Source organism: Aegilops tauschii, chromosome 2 (genome assembly GCF_002575655.3).
Source record: "Aegilops tauschii subsp. strangulata cultivar AL8/78 chromosome 2, Aet v6.0, whole genome shotgun sequence".
In the NCBI taxonomy this organism is placed as follows: domain Eukaryota; kingdom Viridiplantae; phylum Streptophyta; class Magnoliopsida; order Poales; family Poaceae; genus Aegilops; species Aegilops tauschii.
In genome coordinates this window covers 474,131,179-474,153,854 of record NC_053036.3, presented here as the reverse complement: position 1 = coordinate 474,153,854, position 22,676 = coordinate 474,131,179, and the positions used below count along the sequence as shown (strand labels likewise).

Here is a 22,676-nt window from a genome sequence, read left to right as displayed (position 1 = left end):
TCTTGCCCGTGAACTTGAAAGTTTATGGCGGAAGTATGGAGGCTACCTGATCTTGCATATATTTGCAACATCGACAAAAATGGCTTCTACATGCTCTTGGTCAGTTGCCCGATGTTGAACGGTGTATGCTACTCGTGACCCTTTGGCGTTGTTGGCATGTACGCAATGAAGTGGTTCACAATAAGCCTCCACCCTGATGGATACTTCCAGAAGGTTCCTTGTCAGCTATCTTGATTCTTTGATTGGACTAAAACTTGATAGTTCGGTTAAACCCTCACATGTGATACCGGCTATGGAAAAGCCGTTTGTTTGGCTTCCTCCAAGATGTGCTGCATTAAATTGAACTCGGATGGGTCCCTTGCGGATGACGGTGCTATCGGTGGAGGTATGGTACTCAGAGATGTCAAAGCGAGAATTATATTATTATCTTATAGGGAGCTTTTTTCTTGTCGGGAAGCCCTCGAGGTAGAGCTATATGTGCATGTATGGGAGGTCTCTCTTTCTCTATCTAAAGAAGTGACCTTCCAATTATAGTAGAGAGGATTCCATCATAGCAGTTAAGATGATTCAATTGCGTGGGTTGGATAGATTGGTTTATTCCTCTCTTGTTAAAGAAATCAAGCACCTTATGTATCTTCACGAAACTTGTTAACTGTACTCAGAATAAGGTTAGCAACAGCTTAGCAAAGCTTGCTATATTGGATGGTAGAATTTTGACTTGGGTTGGTTCTGGACCTCCAGAACTTTAGAGCTATCTCTCGCAAATTGTAACGACAATGTCATTGAGTCATACAATGTCTTCACCCGCAAAAAGTCTTACTATTGTATCACCCCTCTCCAAAACCGGTTTAAATACATCCCCCTCCACACACCCTAACCTAAGCCTCTTGCCCCAACCCTATCTTCCACCCAAATCTAAATCATCGCCTCCTACCTATTTGTTCTCCCTTCCCCTCGCCACTACTAGAGACTACTAGTCGGGCTAAGCCCCAACACTGGGCAATGAAGGCGGCAACGGAGATGGAACTCCTCGCCTCCTCCCACCTCCACCATGGCGCCGCCACCACCAAGCCTCTCCTCACCGGCGCCACCACCATGGATCAGCCTAAACACCTAACACCCTCTCATGGATGGCCTTTTGCACTGGGATTTTCTTCCTAGTCTATCCTTAGCCAAATAGGTTCGCAAGCGCTTTGGCTCCATGGTGCATTTCTCTCATGCACCATTGATCAGTGGAATTATGCATACCGTTTAGAGTATATTCTAGTGCGAAAATCCCTCATATCATATCCATCTAGCACTTATTCATGTCTCAAATGCATAGTTTTCAGTATTAACTTGTTTTACCAAGTTCGTTGGACACTTTTTACTTTTATCTAGTTTTTATTAGTTTTACTTTGTTTTGTGGTCTTTGTAAGTGTGTTGACATGTTCATGGACTTGGGCATCAAAAGAACCAAGTTGGGGGTCAAACCAAAGATGTTCGAGGCACCAGATCAAGGCCCTTTGGAGATTTTGATGATTTCACATTTATCAAAGTGTCCAAATTGAAGGACCAAGGCCTATGATGCATCACGCTTTTCGCTAGCAATCCAACGAATACAAGAACCTAAAAATCGGAGTTCGTATGAAGAAATGACGAACAAAACACGAAAAAACTCCTGAAGTCCAAAGTGAAGGACAGCCTTACATACGAGCGGAGCATATGACCTCCTGTCAGCTTCGAAAATCATCAATAACTACGCTGATTTTCGCCCCTGTTTTTCCCTACGGGATCCTTGACGACCAAGGCTTGTATTGCATGTGGATTTGGATCCTCTTGAGCCCTTGGATGAAAGGGAGGAGGCTAGATCATCGGAGGATACCCGATGAGGACTCCTATATGAAGACCTCCAACCCTAGCCGCCGCATCATCCATCTCCATCCTCCACAAGTCTCATCTACAACCACCACACCTTGATAACCCACAAGTATAGGGGATCGCAATAGTTTTCGAGGGTAGAGTATTCAACCCAAATTTATAGATTCGACACAAGGGGAGCCAAAGAATATTTGAAGGTATTAGCAACTGAGTTGTCAATTCAACCACACCTGGAGATTAATTATCTGCAGCAAAGTGATCAGTAGCAAAGTAGTTTGATAGTTTTGATAGTAGTGACAGCAGTAACGGTAACAGTGACAATGATAGCAGTAATTTGTAGCAAGTGTAACAGTGATGATAGCAGTAGTAACGCAGCAAGATCAATATAAATAAATTCGTAGGCATTGGATCGGTGAGTTGTTGGATGATATTCATCATGTGACAGTTATAACCTAGGGCGATACGGCACTAGCTCCAATTCATCGATATAATGTAGGCATGTATTCCGTAAATAGTCATACGTGCCTTATTAAAAGAACTTGCATGATATCTTTTCTCCTACCCTCCCGTGGTAGCGGGGTCCATATTGGAAACTAAGGGATATTAAGGCCTCCTTTTAATAGAGAACCGGAACAAAGCATTAACACATAGTGAATACATGAACTCCTCAAACTACGGTCATCACTGGGAGTGGGCCCGGTTGTAGTCACTCCGGGGTTGCTGGATCATAACACGTAGTAGGTGACTATAACTTGCAAGATCGGATCTAAAACATGGATATAATGATGAATTCATAAACGGTTCAGATCTGAGATCATGGCACCGGGGCCCAAAGTGACAAGCATTAAGCATAGCAAAGTCATAGCAACATCAATCTAAGAACATAGTGGATACTAGGGATCGGGCCCTAACAAAACTAACTCGATTACATGATGAATCTCATCCAACTCTCACCGACCAGCGAGCCTACGAAGAAATTACTCACTCCCTGTGGGGAGCATCATGGAATTGGCGATGGAGATTGGTTGGTGATGACGAAGAACGAAGACCCCCCTCTCCGGAGCTCCAAACGGACTCCAGATATGCCCTCCCGAGGAAGAACAGGGCTTGGCGGCGGCTCCTTCGCGTGGAACGCGATAATTCTTTCTCCCTGGTTTTTTTCTTCGAAAATAGGAATTTATAGTATTAGGGTTGAGGTCTGCGGGGCCACCAGGTGGGTACAACCCACCTGGGCGCGCCAGGAGAGGGGGCGCGTCCTGGTGGGTTGTGCCCACCCAGGGGCCCCTCTCTGGTGGGTCTTGGCTCCAGAAATTCTTATTATTCATATAAAAAATCCTCGCATAGTTTTGTTCCATTCCGAGAACTTTTATTGCTGCACAAAAACAACACCATGGTAGTTCTGCTGAAAACAACGTCAGTCCGGGGTTAGTTTCATTCAAATCATGCAAATTAGAGTCCAAGACAAGAGGAAAAGCGTGAGAAAAAATAGATACATTGGAGATGTATCAACTCCCCCAAGCTTAAACCTTTGCTTGTCCTCAAGCAATTCAGTTGATAAACTGAAAGTGAGAAAGAAAAACTTTTACGAACTCTTTTGCTCTTGTTTGCATAAATAAGCTTAAATAGTACCCAGGTTTTCAGACAACATCATAACTAACCATGTCAACAATAACAATTAAAGATTATATTAACTCATATCAATAATATAATCAGCTAGCGAGCAATAATAAGATATCTCAAACAGCAACGCATTGTCAAAACAATCATGATATAATATGACAATAGTGGTATCTTGCTAGCCCTTTCTAAGAACGCAAAACATAAATGCAGAGCACCTCCAAAGTTCAAGCAGCGACTAAACATTGTAATTCATGGTACAAAAGATCCAGTCATGATGCACCCAACATTAGCTATACACAATGCATAAATCATGACAACTGTGCTCTACTCAGTTTCTGGCGCTTGTTTTAGAAGGTGGTGACACAACATAAAAGTAAATAGAAAGTCCCTTCGTAGAGGGAAGCAATGATTTGCAGAGGTGCCAGAGCTCAATTTTTAAAACATGGATAAATGTTATTTTGAGACATGCACCCTTCTCATTCACTTCACGACCATCAGTTATCAACATCTTCCATGCTAAGCACGCTAGTGGCGGTTCCCAAGCGATAAAAGTAAAGGTTTTGACTCCATTGGGAGTTTTTGTTTGATTATTTAAGAGATGAACTCTTTTTCATGTTTGCAGTTTGGGACTGGGCATCCCTATTATCGCCCATTTTCTCGTGTGATGGCGAGTGAATAAACACTCAACCTGAGAATAACCCGCTTAGCACGGAAGATATCGACCACCTCCTGTCGTTCCATGAACGATCCAGGCACACAAAAAGAATAATTTTTAGAAGTTTTTAGAGGTGGCACATGCAAATTTACTTAGGACGGCAGGGTAATACCGTATATAGGTAGGTATGGTGGACTCATCTGGAATAACTTTGGGTTCAAGGTTTTTGATGTACAAGCAGAATTCCCATTTAGTACAGGCGAAGGCTAGCAATTAAGATTGAGAAGCGGCCGGCTAGAGAGCAACAACGATCATAACTAGACATTATGCATAAGTAACATTGGACACTAGCATGAGTAGGATATGAACACCAGGAACATAAATATTATAGAGGCTATGTTGGTTTTGATTCAACTACATGCATGAACATGTACCAAGTCAAGCCACTCGAACATTCAGAGGAGGATACCATATCATCATACTACATCACAATCATTTTACCTCTATGTTGATATCCAAGATAAATCATTATCAACTCCCGGCTACTTATGCATGGCATGAGAAACTATAATCTCTAATTGTCATTGCAAACATGTTTAATCATAATGGGCTGAAGCCTGGATACTAGGTTAAACATATTTACACAAACAGAACAAGTCGAGTTTATACCAGTTTCTCTTTGCCACGACCAGATCAACGAATATCATCATTATTGCCTTTCACTTGCACGGCCGAATGATATGAAAATAATAATAGTGCAAGAGTGTCATGGACTAAGCTGGAATCTACAAAACATTTTATTCACCAGGAGAAGACAAGGTAAAATGGGCTCTTATTAGTTCAACAGTTATTCATATGAGAGCCATTCAACATTTTCATCGTGGTCTTCTCCTCGGTAGGACTCGAATAAAAAGGAAATAAATTCAGAGAAACACACTGAAATATTGTTGGAGTTTTTGGTTTTCTTGAACAAGCAAATAAAAAGCAAAAACGAGAAAAAACTATTTACACGGGAAAGCTCCCAACAAGCAAAAGAAGAACAAGGAAATCTTTTTGGGTTTTTTCTTTCTTTTTAGTACTACTACTAAGCATGCATAGAAAGTAAATTACTACAACTAAATTTTTTTGGTTTTTCTAAAAAAAATCAAACACACAAGAAGAAAGCAAGAAAATACATTTAAGCATGGATGATACAATAAGAAGTGTGAACACCGACAAACAGAATGATATAAGTGAACATGAATATAATGTCGGTGAGAAACACGTACTCCCCCAAACTTAGGCTTTTGGCCTAACTTGGTAGTCGATCAGTAGCCTGGAGGGTAGTAGGGAACCTGAGGAGCGGGCATCCACTCATCCCACTGCTGAGGTCCCTGAGCAGCCTCTGCAGCAGCGTGAGTGTTCCAGTAAGCGATGATGTCTGCAGGCATAATCCAGTATCCGCCCCTGGCAACAAAATCAAACAAAGCAGGTGCAGGCAAGGGGATAACATCACGGGTTTCAATGCTATAGACCAGGTTATAAGGAATGGCAATGTCAGGACGATCATGTGCAAGAAAGTGATGGTGATCCATGGCTGCTCAGTCTAGGTAAACCTTGGTCAGAGGGTAATCATGAGGACGTATCTCAACCTCAAAGTGAGCCGCCAACCGAGTAGCAAAAATCCCACCATGTATTTTACCCTAGGATTTATTAAGATGGAGGCGACGAGCCACAATAGCTCCCAAGCTATAAGTGTTGTCGCCCTCTAATGCACGACGTAAAACAACAAGGTCTGGTGAGCTGAGCGCACCAACCTTCTCTCTAGCAAGCAAGCATCTGGTAATGAATAGTGCAAAGTAACGAACAGCAGGAAAATGTAAACCACCGACAATGATGGCTGACACTCCTCTCTCATCACCCACTGTCAAAGTGCGACAGAAGGCCTCAAACTCAGTCGGCCTAGGCTCAGCCAAGCTCCCATCAGAAGGGATCATGCATATGTTACAAAACTCAGTAAGTGGTATCTGATGGTTTTCAGCATATAAGTCAAAGCTCACTTCAGGAGGATTATTTCTAGGCAGGAAAGTAAAACTTTGAACAAAGATGTTTGCGAGGATTTGGTGTTGGTCACACTCATCTGCGATGAAGTCCGTGAGGCTGGCATTAGCAATAAATTGCATGAACTCCTCATGAATTCCAGCCTCCTGCAGGAATGGGGTGTGCGGCCATTCGCACGGCCGTACCTCCGCCAACCTCCGAGGGTGGAGATCACTGTCAGAAGACTCCCCAATAACACCCTTGGAGTTATTCTTAGAGCCAAATTTCCTGAAGATATTCATGTCCGCGTACAATTTTTCCTATGAACAAAAATCTGAATTTTTAGTTCACAAATTTTTTCCAACAACACTTCACAAAATTGATAGCAACTACTCATAGGGATACATAGAGGCCATAGCAAGCATTCAAACTACTTAGAACACTAAGAATTCAACATGCAAGAACATCTACAGCAGCACCAAGAGTAGCTATTTATTCAAAGTATATACTACAAAAACAAAAACTAATTTGACAAATGGTGGAGTCACATACCAAGCAACAATCCCCCGAAACAGTTTCGGAAACGGGACTTCGAGCAAAGAGATCGAAATTCACGGGTTTGAGCTCAAGAACACTGGAGAGAGAGTAAGAGGGATTTTTTTTCTGAAGGTAGGTGACAATGTGGGATGAAGAGATAAGTGAGGGGGCCCACGTGGGGACCACAACCCACCAGGGCGCGCCTGGGGGTCCTGGCGCGCCCAGGTGGGTTGTGCCCACCTGGTGCACCTCCCTCTGGTATTATTTGCACCAAAAATTCTTAAATATTCAAGAAAAAATGTATAAAATTTTCAGGGCATTCTGAGAACTTTTATTTTTTAGGACATTTTTTTATTGCACGGGAATTTCATAAAACAGACATAACATGGCATTTTATTTTATTTAACTAATAAAAACAGAAAAGAAAAAGTAGGGACAGAAAGTAGTGCCTACTAAATTCTATTGGAAATATGCCCTAGAGGCAATAATAAAATGGTTATTATTATATTTCCTTGTTCATGATAATTGTCTATTGTTCATGCTATAATTGTGTTATCCGGAAATCGTAATACATGTGTGAATACATAGACCACAACATGTCCCTAGTGAGCCTCTAGTTGACTAGCTTGTTGATCAATAGATGGTTACGGTTTCCTGACCATGGACATTGGATGTCATTGATAATGGGATCACATCATTAGGAGAATGATGTGATGGACAAGACCCAATCCTAAGCATAGCACAAGATCGTGTAGTTCGTCTGCTAAAGCTTTTCTAATGTCAAGTATCATTTCCTTAGACCATGAGATTGTGCAACTCCCGGATACCATAGGAATGCTTTGGGTGTGCCAAACGTCACAACGTAACTGGGTGGCTATAAAGGTGCACTACAGGTATCTCCGAAAGTGTCTGTTGGGTTGGCACGAATCGAGACTAGGATTTGTCACTCCGTGTGACGGAGAGGTATCTCTGGGCCCACTCGGTAGGACATCATCATAATGAGCTCAATGTGATCAAGGAGTTGATCACGGGATGATGTGTTACGAACGAGTAAAGAGACTTGCCGGTAACGAGATTGAACAAGGTATAGGGATACCGACGATCGAATCTCGGGCAAGCATCATACCGGTAGGCAAAGGGAATTGTGGACGGGATTGATTGAATCCCCGACATCATGGTTCATCCGATGAGATCATCGTGGAGCATGTGGGAACCAACATGGGTATCCAGATCCCGCTGTTGGTTATTGGCCGGAGAGATGTCTCGGTCATGTCTACATGCCTCTCGAACCTGTAGGGTCTACACACTTAAGGTTCGATGACGCTAGGGTTATAGGGAAGGTCTGTAAGTGGTTACCGAATATTGTTCGGAGTCCTGGATAAGATCCCGGACGTCACGAGGAGTTCCGAAATGGTCCGGAGGTGAAGATTTATATATGGGAAGTCATCATACGGTCACCGGAAGTATTCGGGGGTTTGCCGGTATTGTACCGGGACCACCGAAGGGGTTCCAGGGGTCCACCGGGAGGGTCCACCTGCCCCGGAGGGCCCTATGGGCTGTATGTGGAAGGGAACCAGCCCCTAAGTGGGCTGGGCGCCATTCCCCCCTAGGGCCCATGCGCCTAGGGTTGGGGGGGAACCCTAAAGGGGGCGCCCCCCTTGGCCGCCGCCCCCTTCTAGATCTCATCTAGAGGGGTCGGCCCCCTTCCCCCTTCGCCCTATAAATAGAGGGGTGGAGGGAGGGCAGCCGCACCACATCCAAGGCGTAGCCCTCCCCCTCTCCAACACCTCCTCCTCCTTCCGCGGTGCTTGGCGAAGCCCTGCCGGAGTACCACGCTGCTCCAACACCACCACGTCGCCGTGCTGCTGCTGGAGTTGTCTTCCCCAACCTCTCCCTCTCTCCTTGCTGGATCAAGGCGTGGGAGACGTCACCGGGCTGCATGTGTGTTGAACGCAGAGGCGCTGTTGTTCGGCGCTTAGATCGAAATCAACCGCGATCTGAATCGCTACGAGTACGACTCCTTCATCCGCGTTCTTGTAACGCTTCCGCATCGCGATCTTCAAGGGTATGAAGATGCACTCCCCTCTCTCGCGTTGCTAGTCTCTCCATAGATTGATCTTGGTGATGCATAGAATTTTTTTAATTTCTGCAACGATCCCCAACAGATTCATCAACTTCATACCGCTCAAAAATGATTCATTAATAAGGTTGATCATGTCTTATTAACAACCACTTTCGATTAGCATGAAACCGAAGAACTTTCATAAATCACTAAGTTACCTCAATGGGGATATGGATGTCCCCAACAATAAGCATTTCATATTTCTTTTTGACAGTAGGTAGAGGTATTTGAAAACTTCCAATAGTGATTGTCGGAGATTTTTCAATAACATTAATACCATTCACTTGGAATTGTTTCTTCGGAAAGTGCACCGTATGCTCATTGCCATTAATATGAAAAGTGACCTTGCTTTTATTGCAATCAATAACAACCCCTGCAGTATTCAAGAAGGTTCTACCAAGGATAATAGACATGTTGTCGTCCTCGGGCATCTCAAGTATAACAAAGTCAGTCAGAATAGTAACATTAGCAACAACAACGGGCACATCCTCACAGATTCCGATAGGTATGGCAGTTGACTTGTCAGCCATTTGCAAAGATATTTCAGTAGGTGTGAGTTTATTCAAGTCAAGTCTTTTATATAGAGAGAAAGGCATAACACTAACACCAGCTCCTAAATCACACAAAGCAGTTTTCACATAATTCTTTTTGATGGAGCAAGGTATAGTTGGTATACCCGGATCTCCAAGTTTTTTAGGTACTCCATCTTTGAAAGTATAATTAGCAAGCATAGTGGAGATTTCAGCTTCCGGGATTTTTCTCTTATTAGTGATGATGTCTTTCATATACTTTGCATAAGGAGGCATTTTCAAGATATCAGTCAAGCGAGTACGCAAAAAGACTGGCCTCAACATTTCAGCAAAGCGTTCAAATTATTCATCATCATTCTTTTTAGTTGACTTGGGTGGAGAAGGCATAGGTTTTTGAACCCACGGTTCTCTTTCTTTACCGTGTTTTCTAGCCACAAAGTCACTTTTGTAATACCTTTTATTCTTAGATTGTGGGTTATCAAGATCAACAGGTGGTTCTATCTCAACATCATTATCTGGTTCTTTATCATTAATAGGTTGAGCATCTTCATGAACATTAGCATTATCTTTTTCATTATCACTAGGTGGATGTTCATTATCAGATTGAGTTTCAGCATCAGAGATAGAAGTTTCATTTTCATTATCAGGAGGTTTTTCTATTTCAGGTTCACTAGAAGCATGCAAAGTCCTATCATTTTTCTTCTTCTTTTTCTTTTTAGAAGGACTAGGTGCAGTGGTGTTATTTCTTTGTGAGTCTTGTTCAATTCTTTTTGGGTGTCCCTCAGGATAAATTGGTTCCTGGGTCATTTTACCTCCTCTAGTTGCAACTCTAACAGCAAAGTCATGCATATTATTATTCATTTCATCAAGTAGTTCTCTTTGTGATTTAGCAACTTGTTCTAACTGGGTTTGTATCATAGAAGCATGTTTTCCAACACCTCTAACATCATTTGAAATTCTAAATAACAAGTCACTCAAGCGAGCAATCATATCAGAGTTGTATTTCAATTGTTTCATAACATTTGCATTGAAGTGATCTTGTTTTCTAATGTAGTTTTCAAACTCATAAAGGCATTGACTAGGATGCATATTGTGAGGATTATCATTTTCATTGAACTTCATTAGAGAATTTACCTCTACCACCTTAGGCAGTGGTGGTGTATTAAGCCCATGTATTTCTTCAATAGGAGGTAAATTTTTAACATCCTCAGCTTTAATACCTTTTTCCTTCATAGATTTCTTTGCCTCTTGCATATCTTCAGGACTAAGATATAATATACCCCTCTTCTTCGGAGTGGGTTTAGCCGGTGGTTCAGGAAGAGTCCAATCATCATAATTTTTCAATATATTATTCAATAATTCTTCAGCTTGAGCAATAGTTCGTTCCCTGAAAACACAACCAACACAACTATCTAGGAAGTCCCTAGAAGCATCGGTTAGTCCATTATAGAAGATATCAAGTATTTCATTTTTCTTAAGAGGATGATCAGGCAAAGCATTAAGTAACTGGCAAAGCCTCCCCCAAGCTTGTGGGAGACTCTCTTCTTTAGTTTGCACAAAGTTAAATATTTCCTGTAAGGCAGCTTGTTTCTTATCAGCAGGATTTTTTTTCCAGAGAAGTAATAAATCATATCCTGGGGACTACGCACACAACCAGGAGTAAGAGTATTGTACCAAGCTTTAGCATCACCCTTTAATGAGAAAGGAAATAATTTGAGGATAAAGTAATAGCGAGTTTTCTCATGATGAGTAAAAAGGGTGGTTATATCATTCAACTTAGTAAGATGTGTCACAACAGTTTCAGTTTCATAACCATGGAAAGGATCAGATTCAGCCAAAGTAATTAACTCTGGGTCGACAAAGAATTCATAATCCTTATCATCAATAAAGATAGGTGAAGTAGCAAACTTAGGATCACATTTCATTCTAGCATTCAGAGATTTTTCTTTATACTTGCATAGTAATTTCTCTAGATCATCTCTATCCTTGCAAGCGAGAATATCTCTAGTTGTCTCCTCATTCATAACATAACCTTCTGGTACCTTAGGCAATTCATATCTAGGAAGGCTAGTTCTAGCAGGTGTTTTAGGAGTTTCAGTTTCAATCTCATCATTAGATTCAACAACATCATGTTGTATTACTCTAGCAATTTGTTCATCAAGAAATTCACCAAGTGGCACATCATCATTATCAAGCAAGGTACTAGCATCATTCATAGTAGAAGTAGCATCATCAATAACTTGCGACATATTAGAATTGATAGCATGTGGTGGTGTTGCAAGTTTACTCAAAACAAAAGGTGAATCTAAAGCAGAACTGGATGGCAGTTCCTTACCACCCCTCATCTTTGAGGGAAATATCTTAGTCTTTGGATCCTTCAGATTCTTCATAGTGATAATATGATAATAATCCCAAGTGACTCAACAAATATAGCTATGCTCCCCGGCAACGGCGCCAGAAAAAGGTCTTGATAACCCACAAGTATAGGGGATCGCAACAGTTTTCGAGGGTAGAGTATTCAACCCAAATTTATAGATTCGACACAAGGGGAGCCAAAGAATATTTGAAGGTATTAGCAGCTGAGTTGTCAATTCAACCACACCTGGGGATTAATTATCTGCAGCAAAGTGGTCAGTAGCAAAGTAGTTTGATAGTTTTGATAGTAGTGACAACAACAATGGTAACAGTGACAATGATAGCAGTAATTTGTAGCAAGTGTAACAGTGATGATAGCAGTAATTTGTAGCAAGTGTAACAGTGATGATAGCAGTAGTAACGCAGCAAGATCAATATAAATAAATTCATAGGCATTGGATCGGTGACTTGTTGGATGATATTCATCATGTGACAGTTATAACCTAGGGCGATACGGCACTAGCTACAATTCATCGATATAATATAGGCATGTATTCCGTAAATAGTCATACATGCTTTATTAAAAGAACTTGCATGACATCTTTTGTCCTACCCTCCCGTGGCAGCGGGGTCCATATTGGAAACTAAGGGATATTAAGGCCTCCTTTTAATAGAGAACCGGAACAAAGCATTAACACATAGTGAATACATGAACTCCTCAAACTACGGTCATCACCGGGAGTGGGCCCGGTTGTTGTCACTCCGGGCTTGCCGGATCATAACACGTAGTAGGTGACTATAACTTGCAAGATCGGATCTAAAACATGGATATAATGATGAATTCATAAACGGTTTATATCTGAGTTCATGGCACCCGGGCCCAAAGTGACAAGCATTAAGCATAGCAAAGTCATAACAACATCAATCTAAGAACATAGTGGATACTAGGGATCGGGCCCTAACAAAACTAACTCGATTACATGATGAATCTCATCCAACTCGTCACCGACCAGCGAGCCTACGAAGGAACTACTTACTCCCGATGGGGAGCATCATGGAATTGGCGACGGAGATTGGTTGGTGATGACGAAGAACGAAGATCCCCCTTTCCGGAGCCCCAAACGGACTCCATATCTGCCCTCCCAAGGAAGAACAGGGCTTGGCGGCAGCTCCGTCTCGTGGAACATGATAATTCTTTCTCCTTGATTTTTTCTCCGAAAAATAGGAATTTATAGTATCAGGGCTGAGGTCTGCGGGGCCACCAGGTGGGTTGTGGGTACAACCCACCTGGGCATGCCAGGAGAGGGGGCGCGCCCTGGTGGGTTGTGCCCACCCAGGGGCCCCTCTCTAGTGGGTCTTGGCTCCAGAAATTCTTATTATTCATATAAAAAATCATCGCAAAGTTTTGTTCCATTCCGAGAACTTTTATTTCTGCACAAAAACAACACCATGGTAGTTCTGCTGAAAACAGCGTCGGTCCGGGGTTAGTTTCATTCAAATCATGCAAATTAGAGTGCAAAACAAGAGGAAAAGCGTGAGAAAAAATAGATCCGTTGGAGACGTATCACACCTCCATTGCAACAACTCCACGATAGAGAGAATGGCCAAGCAAGGGAAGAAGGAAGAGAGGAGGCGCCTCCCGGCGCCCTCTTCACCACCCGCACCATGTCTCTCTCCATCTCCAACTTCATGTTGGCTTGTAACTCACCCCTCGTCTCTATGTACTCCATCACCATGTTTGAGTAATTTAATTAGTTCATGAGGGAATAAGATGAACTCTACTTTATGCTAGTACCGATTGTCTTGCGCGATATGATAACCTCTTTGCATGCTTAGGTAATAGTCTTCTTGATGTTGGGTGAAGTCGACCATCCAACATATGTCAATTTTGGATGGAAGGTTACTACTATTGGCGAACCGGCTGGTTGCGGAGGTGGGTGGTGTGATGGGCCCTATCTCCATTCATCCCAGATCATTGCAGCAGGGGGTAAACGGAGACCACTTTGGCTGCGTCCATAGGGACCCTTTTCCCCTTAATCACTGTTTGATAACCGAGTGGGGAAGAAGGATGGTGGCATATGTGATACACGGCTGCCGCGTGTATGCACATATTTGTACCGGCTCCGACCACAAAGAGAAACATGCAAAGTGGCTCAGTATTCGTAGAACGTACGGGTAGTGATGACTACGAACACCTCTAGAGCGCTCTTATTACTCAAGCGCCGCCCCTTTATTTTATCTATTGTTTTATTTATGTTTTTACCTCTGCATAGTTGTTTAGTCAAAACTATTATCACTTTTGCTAGCAACTAACGAATATACTATTTCCAGATAACGCTCTGGGAGTGAACATAGCCACGTAAGTGATGACATAGCTGCGGGGTTGGTAGTTACCTGTGCAACACCGCTCACTGTGGAATCGACATACTTTACTTACCGCGAATTGCATAGACCTGTGCCCTCGCAAGTCATCAAGCTTTTTTGGCTCCGTTTCCGGGGAGCAAAAGCGCTCGGTTATTACTTTCCTGCTAACACATAGTTTATTTTGTTAGTTGTTATTTATCTTTCAGTTTTTCCGTTAATTTAAAAAGGCCTCATTTGATTAACACGATAGGAATATCATATGAATAAAAGAAACATAGGATGCGAGGTAATATGCATCTCAAATCCTACAGGGAAAGACATGTCATTTGATTCATGATTTGATTTTTTTTCACTGGGTCTATGCTAAGTTTTTCTTTCCTTTGAATTGTGAAGGAATAAGATTCCTATCCTTTAGCATTCTTACAAAATCCATGCAAACCAATGGAGGCCTTAGCTAGTAGAGAATCTCTTCATGATTTCTATTAATGAAAATCGGTGCAAATCCTTTTGCTCAAAAGAAAATTTTGAATATTGATGCGACCCTATTTCTATTTCCGATGGACCATAATCCACATTCCTTTCCCCTTGTTCCGAGAATTTTAGCCCGCAATGTGGTACCAGCACTAAATACAGAAAAGGTAAAATCAAAGGCATGCGAAAGAACTAAAGAAGCAATGGAAACGTGTAAATATAACAAAAATGTCAACAAAAAAACGTGTAAATATAAGAAAAATGTCAACAAAAAACGTGTAAATGGCCGGGCACTGTCAAGGTCAGTCTCGTAATTTTAGCTCTCCACCAATCCCAATTCGCCGTCATCCTACCCTGCCCCACCCTCTCCCTCGCCTCGCCAGAACGGAACGGAGGGGCAAAGTTTAGAAATCGCCCCCCGCAAATTCCCCAATTCTACCGACCAACGCCCCTCGAGCCGTCCCTCCAAATCATAGCACCCGGCCGGATCTATCCGACAGCCGGAGCTCTCCTCGCTCTGCACAACCATTTTTGGTTCGATCCCGGAGAAGCTCCGGGGCTCCTTGAAGCGATGGATCAGCGGGCGAGGCACCCTCCCGGCATCGGCAACGGCCGCGGCGGGAATCCTAACTACCACGGCCGTGGCCCGCCGCCGACGCAGCAGCATCACCAGCAGCCGTCGCCGCCTTCGCCGCAGCAGGCGCAGGGGCACCCGCAGCAGTACATGCAGCGGCAGTCGCAGCACTCGCAGCACCACAGCCAGCAGCTTCAGCATCAGCAGTGGCTTCGGCGGAATCAGACCGCTGGCGAGGCCGCCTCGGGCGCCGCCAGAGCCAGCGAGCACCACGCGCCGGCTGCCGCCGATGACGCCGATTTGAGGTAAGAGAGGCGCGGAAAGGCTTTGCCTATTGTTTGGTATTGGTTCGAAATGCTCATATATTGATTTGATTCGTTGACTTGGGATAGTTGTGTGCTACTGGTTAGGACCCGGGGTTTAGATAGGCTGAAAGTGCAGCATGGGCGAAACTCGTGTACGTTTGGTGGTAACGCTGTGAGTGTTTCTGTGTTTTTAGTGGACTAGTGCTGCTGGATAAGGTGATTACAGTCTCCAAGCATGAATTATGTGTACAGCGTTACACACGACGCTTGCCCCTGGGCATTCTGTATTAATCCCTGGGGCCAAGCATGGCATCTTCTGGGATTCTCTTGGAGTAGTTCAGTGTTATTTGACTGTTTTCAGATAACTGCTGAGCAACTAACAGATCGTGCTCGTGAGCATGTTTTGGAGGCTATGTGCAGCTGTGGATGTTGTGTACTGAATATATGGTAGGGCTACTGCATTGGGCGAATTAATGGCTATTTTGTGGTCCATGATGACGGCCACATGGATGATTGATGTGTCTAATTAGTTTCTTCGATCGATGCTAAGTCCCTGTTTGGAACAGAGGGAAAATGTAGGGATTTTAGAGGATATGATTTCTATAAGAAAAGTTCCTTTGGTACCATTTGGAACAGGAATTGCAATCCTACATTCCTTCGAAATTCTTCTGGAATGAGGCATTCCATAGGAATTTTGAAGGAAACCAAACATGAGGTCCTATCTCATGTTTTCTTCTCTTTGTGTCTACAGTTCCTGCATTTTTTTTCCTGCATCACATCCAAACAACAGTCGGATGTGGCATTTTGTGATTTGGTGGTTGGAAAGGCATATAAAGCGGTCTTTTGAAGTGAATATCCTGGATGTACATTTTCAGGAGGTTCCTAACATAGTTGTCCACAAATATGGTTCCCCTAAGTAGAAAAGAACCACTGTTGAACTGTTCTTCCAACGTAGATGATATACCCTAGATATTGGTAGTAGCTTAAGTTATACTTTTGCAGTTCGCAAGACTGGAAGGCCCAATTGAAGCTTCCACCTCCAGATACACGCTACCAGACCGAGGTATTTTTATGCTAATATTTACTTTTTTCTTGTCAAGTGCTGCTCTCATTCTTGTAAAGATTTGGCATGCAATGTTATATTTTTGCATGAGCTATTGTCTTGCTTTACGTGTTTTGTTTTAACGTTCTGGTTGTCATAAGTTAGAAATAGAACTAGGTTCCAATAATAACTTTTAATGTCCAAGCACATCGCAGTCAGATATTAGTATTAGAAGATTACTATTCGGTATTGCTCGTGGAAGGAAAAGGCAGCTGATAGTGTTCTTGGTTTGGGGAACAAGCCAGTCATACACTCCTACTTGGTCATTCTTGGGAGGCTACCCTGTTCCACTTTATGTTCTACAGTTCAGATTCGACACATAAAGGAAAATCATCATATTTAATAGTTATTATTTGCTAAATCTTGCTGCAGATTTGAATCTCGCATGCGGCATTTGAGTTCATCATATAGTTTGCCCTCAATAGTCACACAACAGCACAATCCATGTAGCAAAATAAGTTCTCTTTTAGAATGTTCAACTTGTCAAGACTCCTCTACCTTCTTTCCGAAATACCTTATTGGGCGAGTTAAATGTCAAGTTTAGCTTATCTTGTAGCATTATTATTTGTTGCTTATGTTCACATTCTCCTGCTAAGTTAGTGTCTTCTTTTTCTTCATTTTTCTCTGCACAGGATGTCACTGCAACTAAGGGAAACGAATTTGAAGACTATTTTCTGAAGCGTGAACTTCTTATGGGCATATATGAGAAAGGATTTGAAAGACCGTCTCCTATCCAAGAAGAAAGCATTCCTATTGCATTAACCGGCAGCGACATTCTTGCAAGAGCAAAAAATGGAACCGGCAAGACTGCTGCATTTTGTATACCTGCGCTAGAGAAGATTGATCAAGACAAAAATGCTATTCAAGGTTTCTTCTGGACTAGTAACTGTTGTTTTGCACATGGAATTCGTGAAATTATGTACATAGAGTTTCTAAAATTATGCAACGATCAAACATAAGCATATTCGAATTGATCATATCACCCTTACCTTTTGTTTCTTATATTCAGTTGTTATATTGGTCCCCACGAGGGAATTGGCTTTACAAACATCACAAGTCTGCAAGGAACTTGGGAAACACTTGAAGATTCAAGTCATGGTCACTACTGGAGGAACAAGCCTAAAGGATGATATTGTCCGTCTTTATCAACCTGTGCATTTACTTGTGGGGACGCCTGGTCGTGTTTTGGACCTTACGAAGAAAGGCATTTGCATTCTGAAGGACTGTTCAATGCTTATTATGGATGAGGTATTTGAAGACTTGTTGTAGTTGGCATTGCTTGTATTGTATATTAGGGCACACTTTGTCTTTCAAAGACCTTTCGTAAAGAACCTTTTTGGCATGGCATTCTACCACTGCTTTTTTTAATCTATTTTACAAAACACTACATTTCACAGAGGGAAAATGAAATAGGAATGTATATCAGCAGATTTGTTCTCCACCTTAAAATTGTTTGTTGCTAGTTCATGAGATAGATTATCACTTCTCCATTCCAGACTAACTGGATTAATAAATTGCCTTTTTACGTGGAGAGCATCGATGCCGACAATATGTCCTGAAGGTTGGCCTTTGATAATAAACCCTAAGTTGGTCTGCATTTGATCATGCCCTTAAGTTGGTTGTCCACCTGATGATTTGTCCTACATGCCCTACAGGGGATTTTTACAAAAACCAATTTAGTTATCCATTTAAGGTGCATATGAAAAATGTACAGTTTGCCCCTTTTTAGCTTTGCTCCCTGCCAGGCACTGCTGAAAGACATGAGTGAGTTCTCTTGAGGGTTTGCTCTGTCCAGAGTTCTCCCAGGTCGTCTCTGTCACCCCTTCCTCTAAATCTGCTCCAACCTATATGAATCTATTTCTCTATTGATTGGTCAAAGACCAAAGTTGAATGAGGAAGGAGGAGGCAGCTTGAACTTTTAGAAGCAGCCGAGCACAAAGGTAAGCAGCGCCAAGCCGTAGTACGGAGCCGATGAGGGAAAGGGATGTGGCACTGGCCTGACGCAGGGGAGAGCCGTGGCTCTAGGTCTGGTTTGCCTCTTTGGATTTGTAGTATTTAGTGAGTAGGTGATGGTGCAGAGTCTTGCCACCCCCTCGTGACGCATGACATGGTCCGCTGACTTGACCTGCCCATGCATGATCTTTGTGGCATGCTCATCGTTGTCGAAGTCAGGTCTACAGCAGCAAGTCCGGATCGCTGCCTCTAGGTATTTGCTGGTGCGCGGTTCTGTCTTGGGTGAGTGAGCGAGATAGAAGGTGAGGGTTGTGCACACGAGAGCCAATGGTGGTAGTTGCTCGTTGTGTGGGCTTGCTGCCTGGTGGGGAGGACTTGCTGGCTAAGCAGCGTCTGTGAAGGGCCTAAACGATTTCCAGAGGGTCTTAAGGGTAACTTGCAATCTGTTTTAATGTGAGGGGCCTAGCCAGTTATTTTCATATTGAATAAAAAAATCCTGTGGGACTTATGATCAAAGGCAGACCAACTTGTGTTGTATAATCAAAGGCTTCTCGGCTATAGTTCCCTGGGTAAACACTCTCACAAAGCTCACATAGATAGAAAACGGAAAAAAATATGATCAGTGGGAGTATATTTAATCTCATTTTGTACTATTATGTATGGTGTATGGATTCGTGAAATAAACAACTTCAGAAGGTTAATTTAAATTGGTGGTGCAGCTGTAGATTTGTCCTTTAATAACAACATGTTCTTACAAGAAATATTGTTTTTTCCTGTAGGCAGACAAGCTTCTTTCTCCTGAGTTCCAACCTTCCGTGGAGCAGTTAATTCGATACCTTCCATCGAGTCGACAGATTCTGATGTTCTCTGCAACATTCCCTGTGACTGTCAAGGCTTTCAAGGACAAATATCTGCCTAAACCCTATGTTATTAATCTTATGGACGAACTTACACTGAAGGGAATTACCCAGTTCTACGCCTTTGTTGAAGAAAGGCAGAAAGTCCATTGTCTGAACACTCTTTTTTCCAAGGTTTTTCCCATGAAATCTTTTAGTTGATTCCTACATGTTTAGTCACGTTTTGTGACTGGTCGCAATCTGTAACTAATTTCTCCAATTTCCATCTCGATACAGCTGCAAATTAATCAATCTATAATATTCTGTAACTCCGTAAATCGTGTTGAACTACTGGCGAAGAAGATCACAGAGCTTGGTTACTCTTGCTTCTACATCCATGCTAAAATGCTGCAGGATCATCGTAATAGAGTATTCCATGATTTCCGTAATGGCGCATGCAGGAACCTTGTGTGTACAGGCATGGAACTATACCTTTTACCTTCGTAGGTGCTGCCTTTCTTTTTTGGCTGAAGGACATTATTCTGTGGCCATTTATTTATTTAGTACTCTATACCTTTCTGAACTGTAGGCCTTATTTATTGCCTTACTGGCATTGAAGTTTAGGCTATTCACAGCTTGCTTGCTTGTGGTCCAAATACAATGCAGTTTCTACAGTGAAGAAATGTTTTTTCTTGTGGAGCCACTTAGTGTAGAAGTCAGCACATGTAGTTAGTATCTGACTTGTTCAATGCACATTACATTAGTGATTATTTGATCTGTTTGCATCTAATGGAAGAAATGTTCAATAGACCTTACAATAGCATGTGGTTTAGAAATCAATAGTATTCTAGCTTTTAGAATAAAATTGAAGTTTCACTGCTCTTTGCATTTTTATTAATTAATTAATACTTATGGTTAATGATTTATTAGTTTTGACATTTTTTTTATCAAGCTGGGTGGGTCATTTGGTCTCCTTTTTCTAACCTTTCGTATTTTTCCTTTGCAGATCTTTTTACAAGGGGAATAGATATCCAAGCTGTTAATGTTGTTATCAATTTTGATTTCCCCAAGACCGCTGAAACCTATCTCCACAGGGTATGCAGTTTAATGAATTGGCATTTATATTTTGGTGTTCAGGCTATGATTAGTTCTAATGATGCATGTAGTTGTTAGCTGAATAATCCTCTACTAAGATGATATCAAAGACATTTCCATTTTAGTAGATATGGAAATTGGAAAATGAACACATCTTTCCTATCAGGAGTTCAGGAGTGTAATGTTATATCCTTATTAGCATCTTTTTTAACATGGTGAATTTCGATGGCAAATTGGCAAGATGTCGACTTGTTTCTGTGTTTAAAATTGCATTGAAAAATATATTTTTCACTTGCAGGTTGGTAGATCTGGGAGATTTGGCCACCTTGGCCTGGCTGTGAATCTGATCACCTACGAGGATCGTTTTAACTTGTATGCAATTGTTTACAGGACTGCTATAGTTTTTTCCTATCACCCCTTTTTTCTGCCATGACCTTTTTTTTGCCGCGCACAGGTATCGGATTGAGCAGGAGCTTGGAACTGAGATAAAACCCATACCTCCTCAGATAGACCGGACGATATACTGCCAATAGTTATCTGGAAGATTAATCTTATATGCCCCACCCTGGAAGTTATAAGACAACTTATGTAAATAGCAGCTCATCAGGTATGTTTGCTTATTTCTTTATTTCTTTTGCATCACTGCATGTAGTGCATCTGCCTCCTGTGGACTGCTCCCTCCGTTCATAAATATAAGATGTTCCAACTGTTTTCTGAATTGGATGTATGTAGACACGTCTTAGTGTGTTTGTTCACTCATTTCAGTCCGTATGTAGTCCATATTGAAATATCCAAAACATCTTATAATTGTGAATGGAGGGAAGTATCATTTTCTCTTCAAAATAAGTATTGTGGCTGTTGATATTTTTCCAATCATGATCCACTTCATATAGCAGATATAGGGACTGAAACACAGGATCACGTTCTTCATAGTAACACAATTTTCCAAAATTTATTGGGGGAGCATTAAGAGTACTGGTTCAACATGCACTTGTACGCTATAAAATATTACTCTATTAAGAAAGTTTTGTACTTTGATTAATTGATTTACTAGAGTATTGGTGCGAATACTCCTGATAATTTATCATTCTGTTTTGTCATACAGAATTGCTTTTTCTGAAGTATTTTGTGTTATACTGATTACTACTTGTTTTATCAACTGATCTCGATTGATGTTGCAACGGGATTCCGGGCATTGATTGTGCCATAACTTCAGCCGTGTGTTTGCAACAGCTTGCTCTACTTTATCGAGTTCTCCAGTTGATTGCCTTCTATTTACGATGCAGGTTTCATTTACGTGATCTTTATGGTGTATCTTAAGTTGTTTTGGGGCGCTATGGGACAGGTGAAAGTGTAGCTAGCTCGTCTAATTTCCATCGGACCACGTGGGCGGATGTATCATGGCTAAGCTAAAACTTGCCATCACTGACAATAGTTAATGTTGCTAACCAGGTGCCTGTTCCGAGACTGTTTTCCCTAAAACTGAAAGATCTCTTTTTCTTTTGACAAATGTATTGGCTGGCTAGCTTTTTGTACAGGGCATTTTTACACTGGTATTTCTTTGAGTTGCGTGACCTTGGCATGCGCAGATGGATCATTCCACCTGGGCCAAGCTGTCACGACGTATCTGTGTCAAGATCTAGGGGTATGAACCGTACAATTCTAGTGCTTTTGTATTTGCGTATGCATTCTGATGTGCCACATTTGTAATTCCTAGATTCGAATTGGTGTACAAAGAGTGTTTGTTCGCTTCAAGATTTCTGTTTCATTCGCTCTCTACATGAGAATGTGCCATCCGATGTTCTTGTTCTGGCCGCTTGCTTTCAAGCGGAGGCGGATGTACTGGCAATTCAAGTTGAACCTTTATATTCTGTGGAATATATATATTTGCCGATGCTTCTCCAATGATCATATTTCAGCAACTCTTTTTGGGCAAGCGTACCAGAACTCATTGCTACTATGTCTTGCTGGATGCATTTGTGATCTATCGAAGTATGACAAGTGGCTTGTCCAGTCCTTGCGGCCCCAATGCCACACTGGAAATGGGAGATGGCTGGTTGATTATGTGCTGAGCACAGGATGAAGTTCTGTCTGCCATCCAAAGAAACAAATTCTGGATGTTGGATGATTTTCCTTGGTTCTGGCGAAATTTGTATAATCTCTGCCCCTGCCTCCGTGAAACCCTGCTAAAAGGAGACGGGCATATAGTATTCAATTCATGCTTCAACCAATTAGTCCAAAGTTTCGATTTAACGGAAAAGGGTTGGCAATATATTTA

At 42.1% G+C, this 22,676-nt stretch overlaps 1 protein-coding gene across 4 annotated transcripts; it reads left to right on the top strand.

Annotated features, from left to right (window-relative positions):
- Window positions 1-14,899: 14,899 nt before the first annotated feature.
- LOC109742160 (DEAD-box ATP-dependent RNA helicase 8) lies at window positions 14,900-22,177 on the top strand. 4 transcript variants are annotated; one of them, XM_020301244.4, is made up of 11 exons: window positions 14,912-15,412; window positions 16,415-16,475; window positions 17,147-17,381; window positions 17,524-17,762; window positions 19,247-19,498; window positions 19,601-19,781; window positions 20,310-20,398; window positions 20,697-20,770; window positions 20,853-21,005; window positions 21,685-22,043; window positions 22,116-22,177. In XM_020301244.4, the coding sequence occupies exons 1-9, from the start codon at window positions 15,105-15,107 to the stop codon at window positions 20,929-20,931; spliced, it is 1,518 nt and encodes a 505-aa protein (XP_020156833.1). In that variant the 5' UTR covers window positions 14,912-15,104; the 3' UTR covers window positions 20,932-21,005; window positions 21,685-22,043; window positions 22,116-22,177. The 4 variants fall into 4 exon arrangements, with proteins under 4 accessions (XP_020156832.1, XP_020156833.1, XP_073364931.1 ...); XM_073508830.1 differs by having other exon boundaries at window positions 14,920-15,412; window positions 19,601-19,806; XM_020301243.4 differs by having other exon boundaries at window positions 14,900-15,412; window positions 21,685-22,177.
- Window positions 22,178-22,676: the final 499 nt, after the last annotated feature.

Excerpts from the sequence above, each read along its gene's own strand:
- LOC109742160 (XM_020301243.4), top strand. The coding sequence starts at position 15,105 with ATGGATCAGCGGGCGAGGCACCCTCCCGGCATCGGCAACGGCCGCGGC. Across the intron at positions 19,499-19,600 it reads TGAACACTCTTTTTTCCAAG|CTGCAAATTAATCAATCTAT; the intron begins GTTTTTCCCATG and ends ATCTCGATACAG. Across the intron at positions 20,771-20,852 it reads TACGAGGATCGTTTTAACTT|GTATCGGATTGAGCAGGAGC; the intron begins GTATGCAATTGT and ends TGCCGCGCACAG.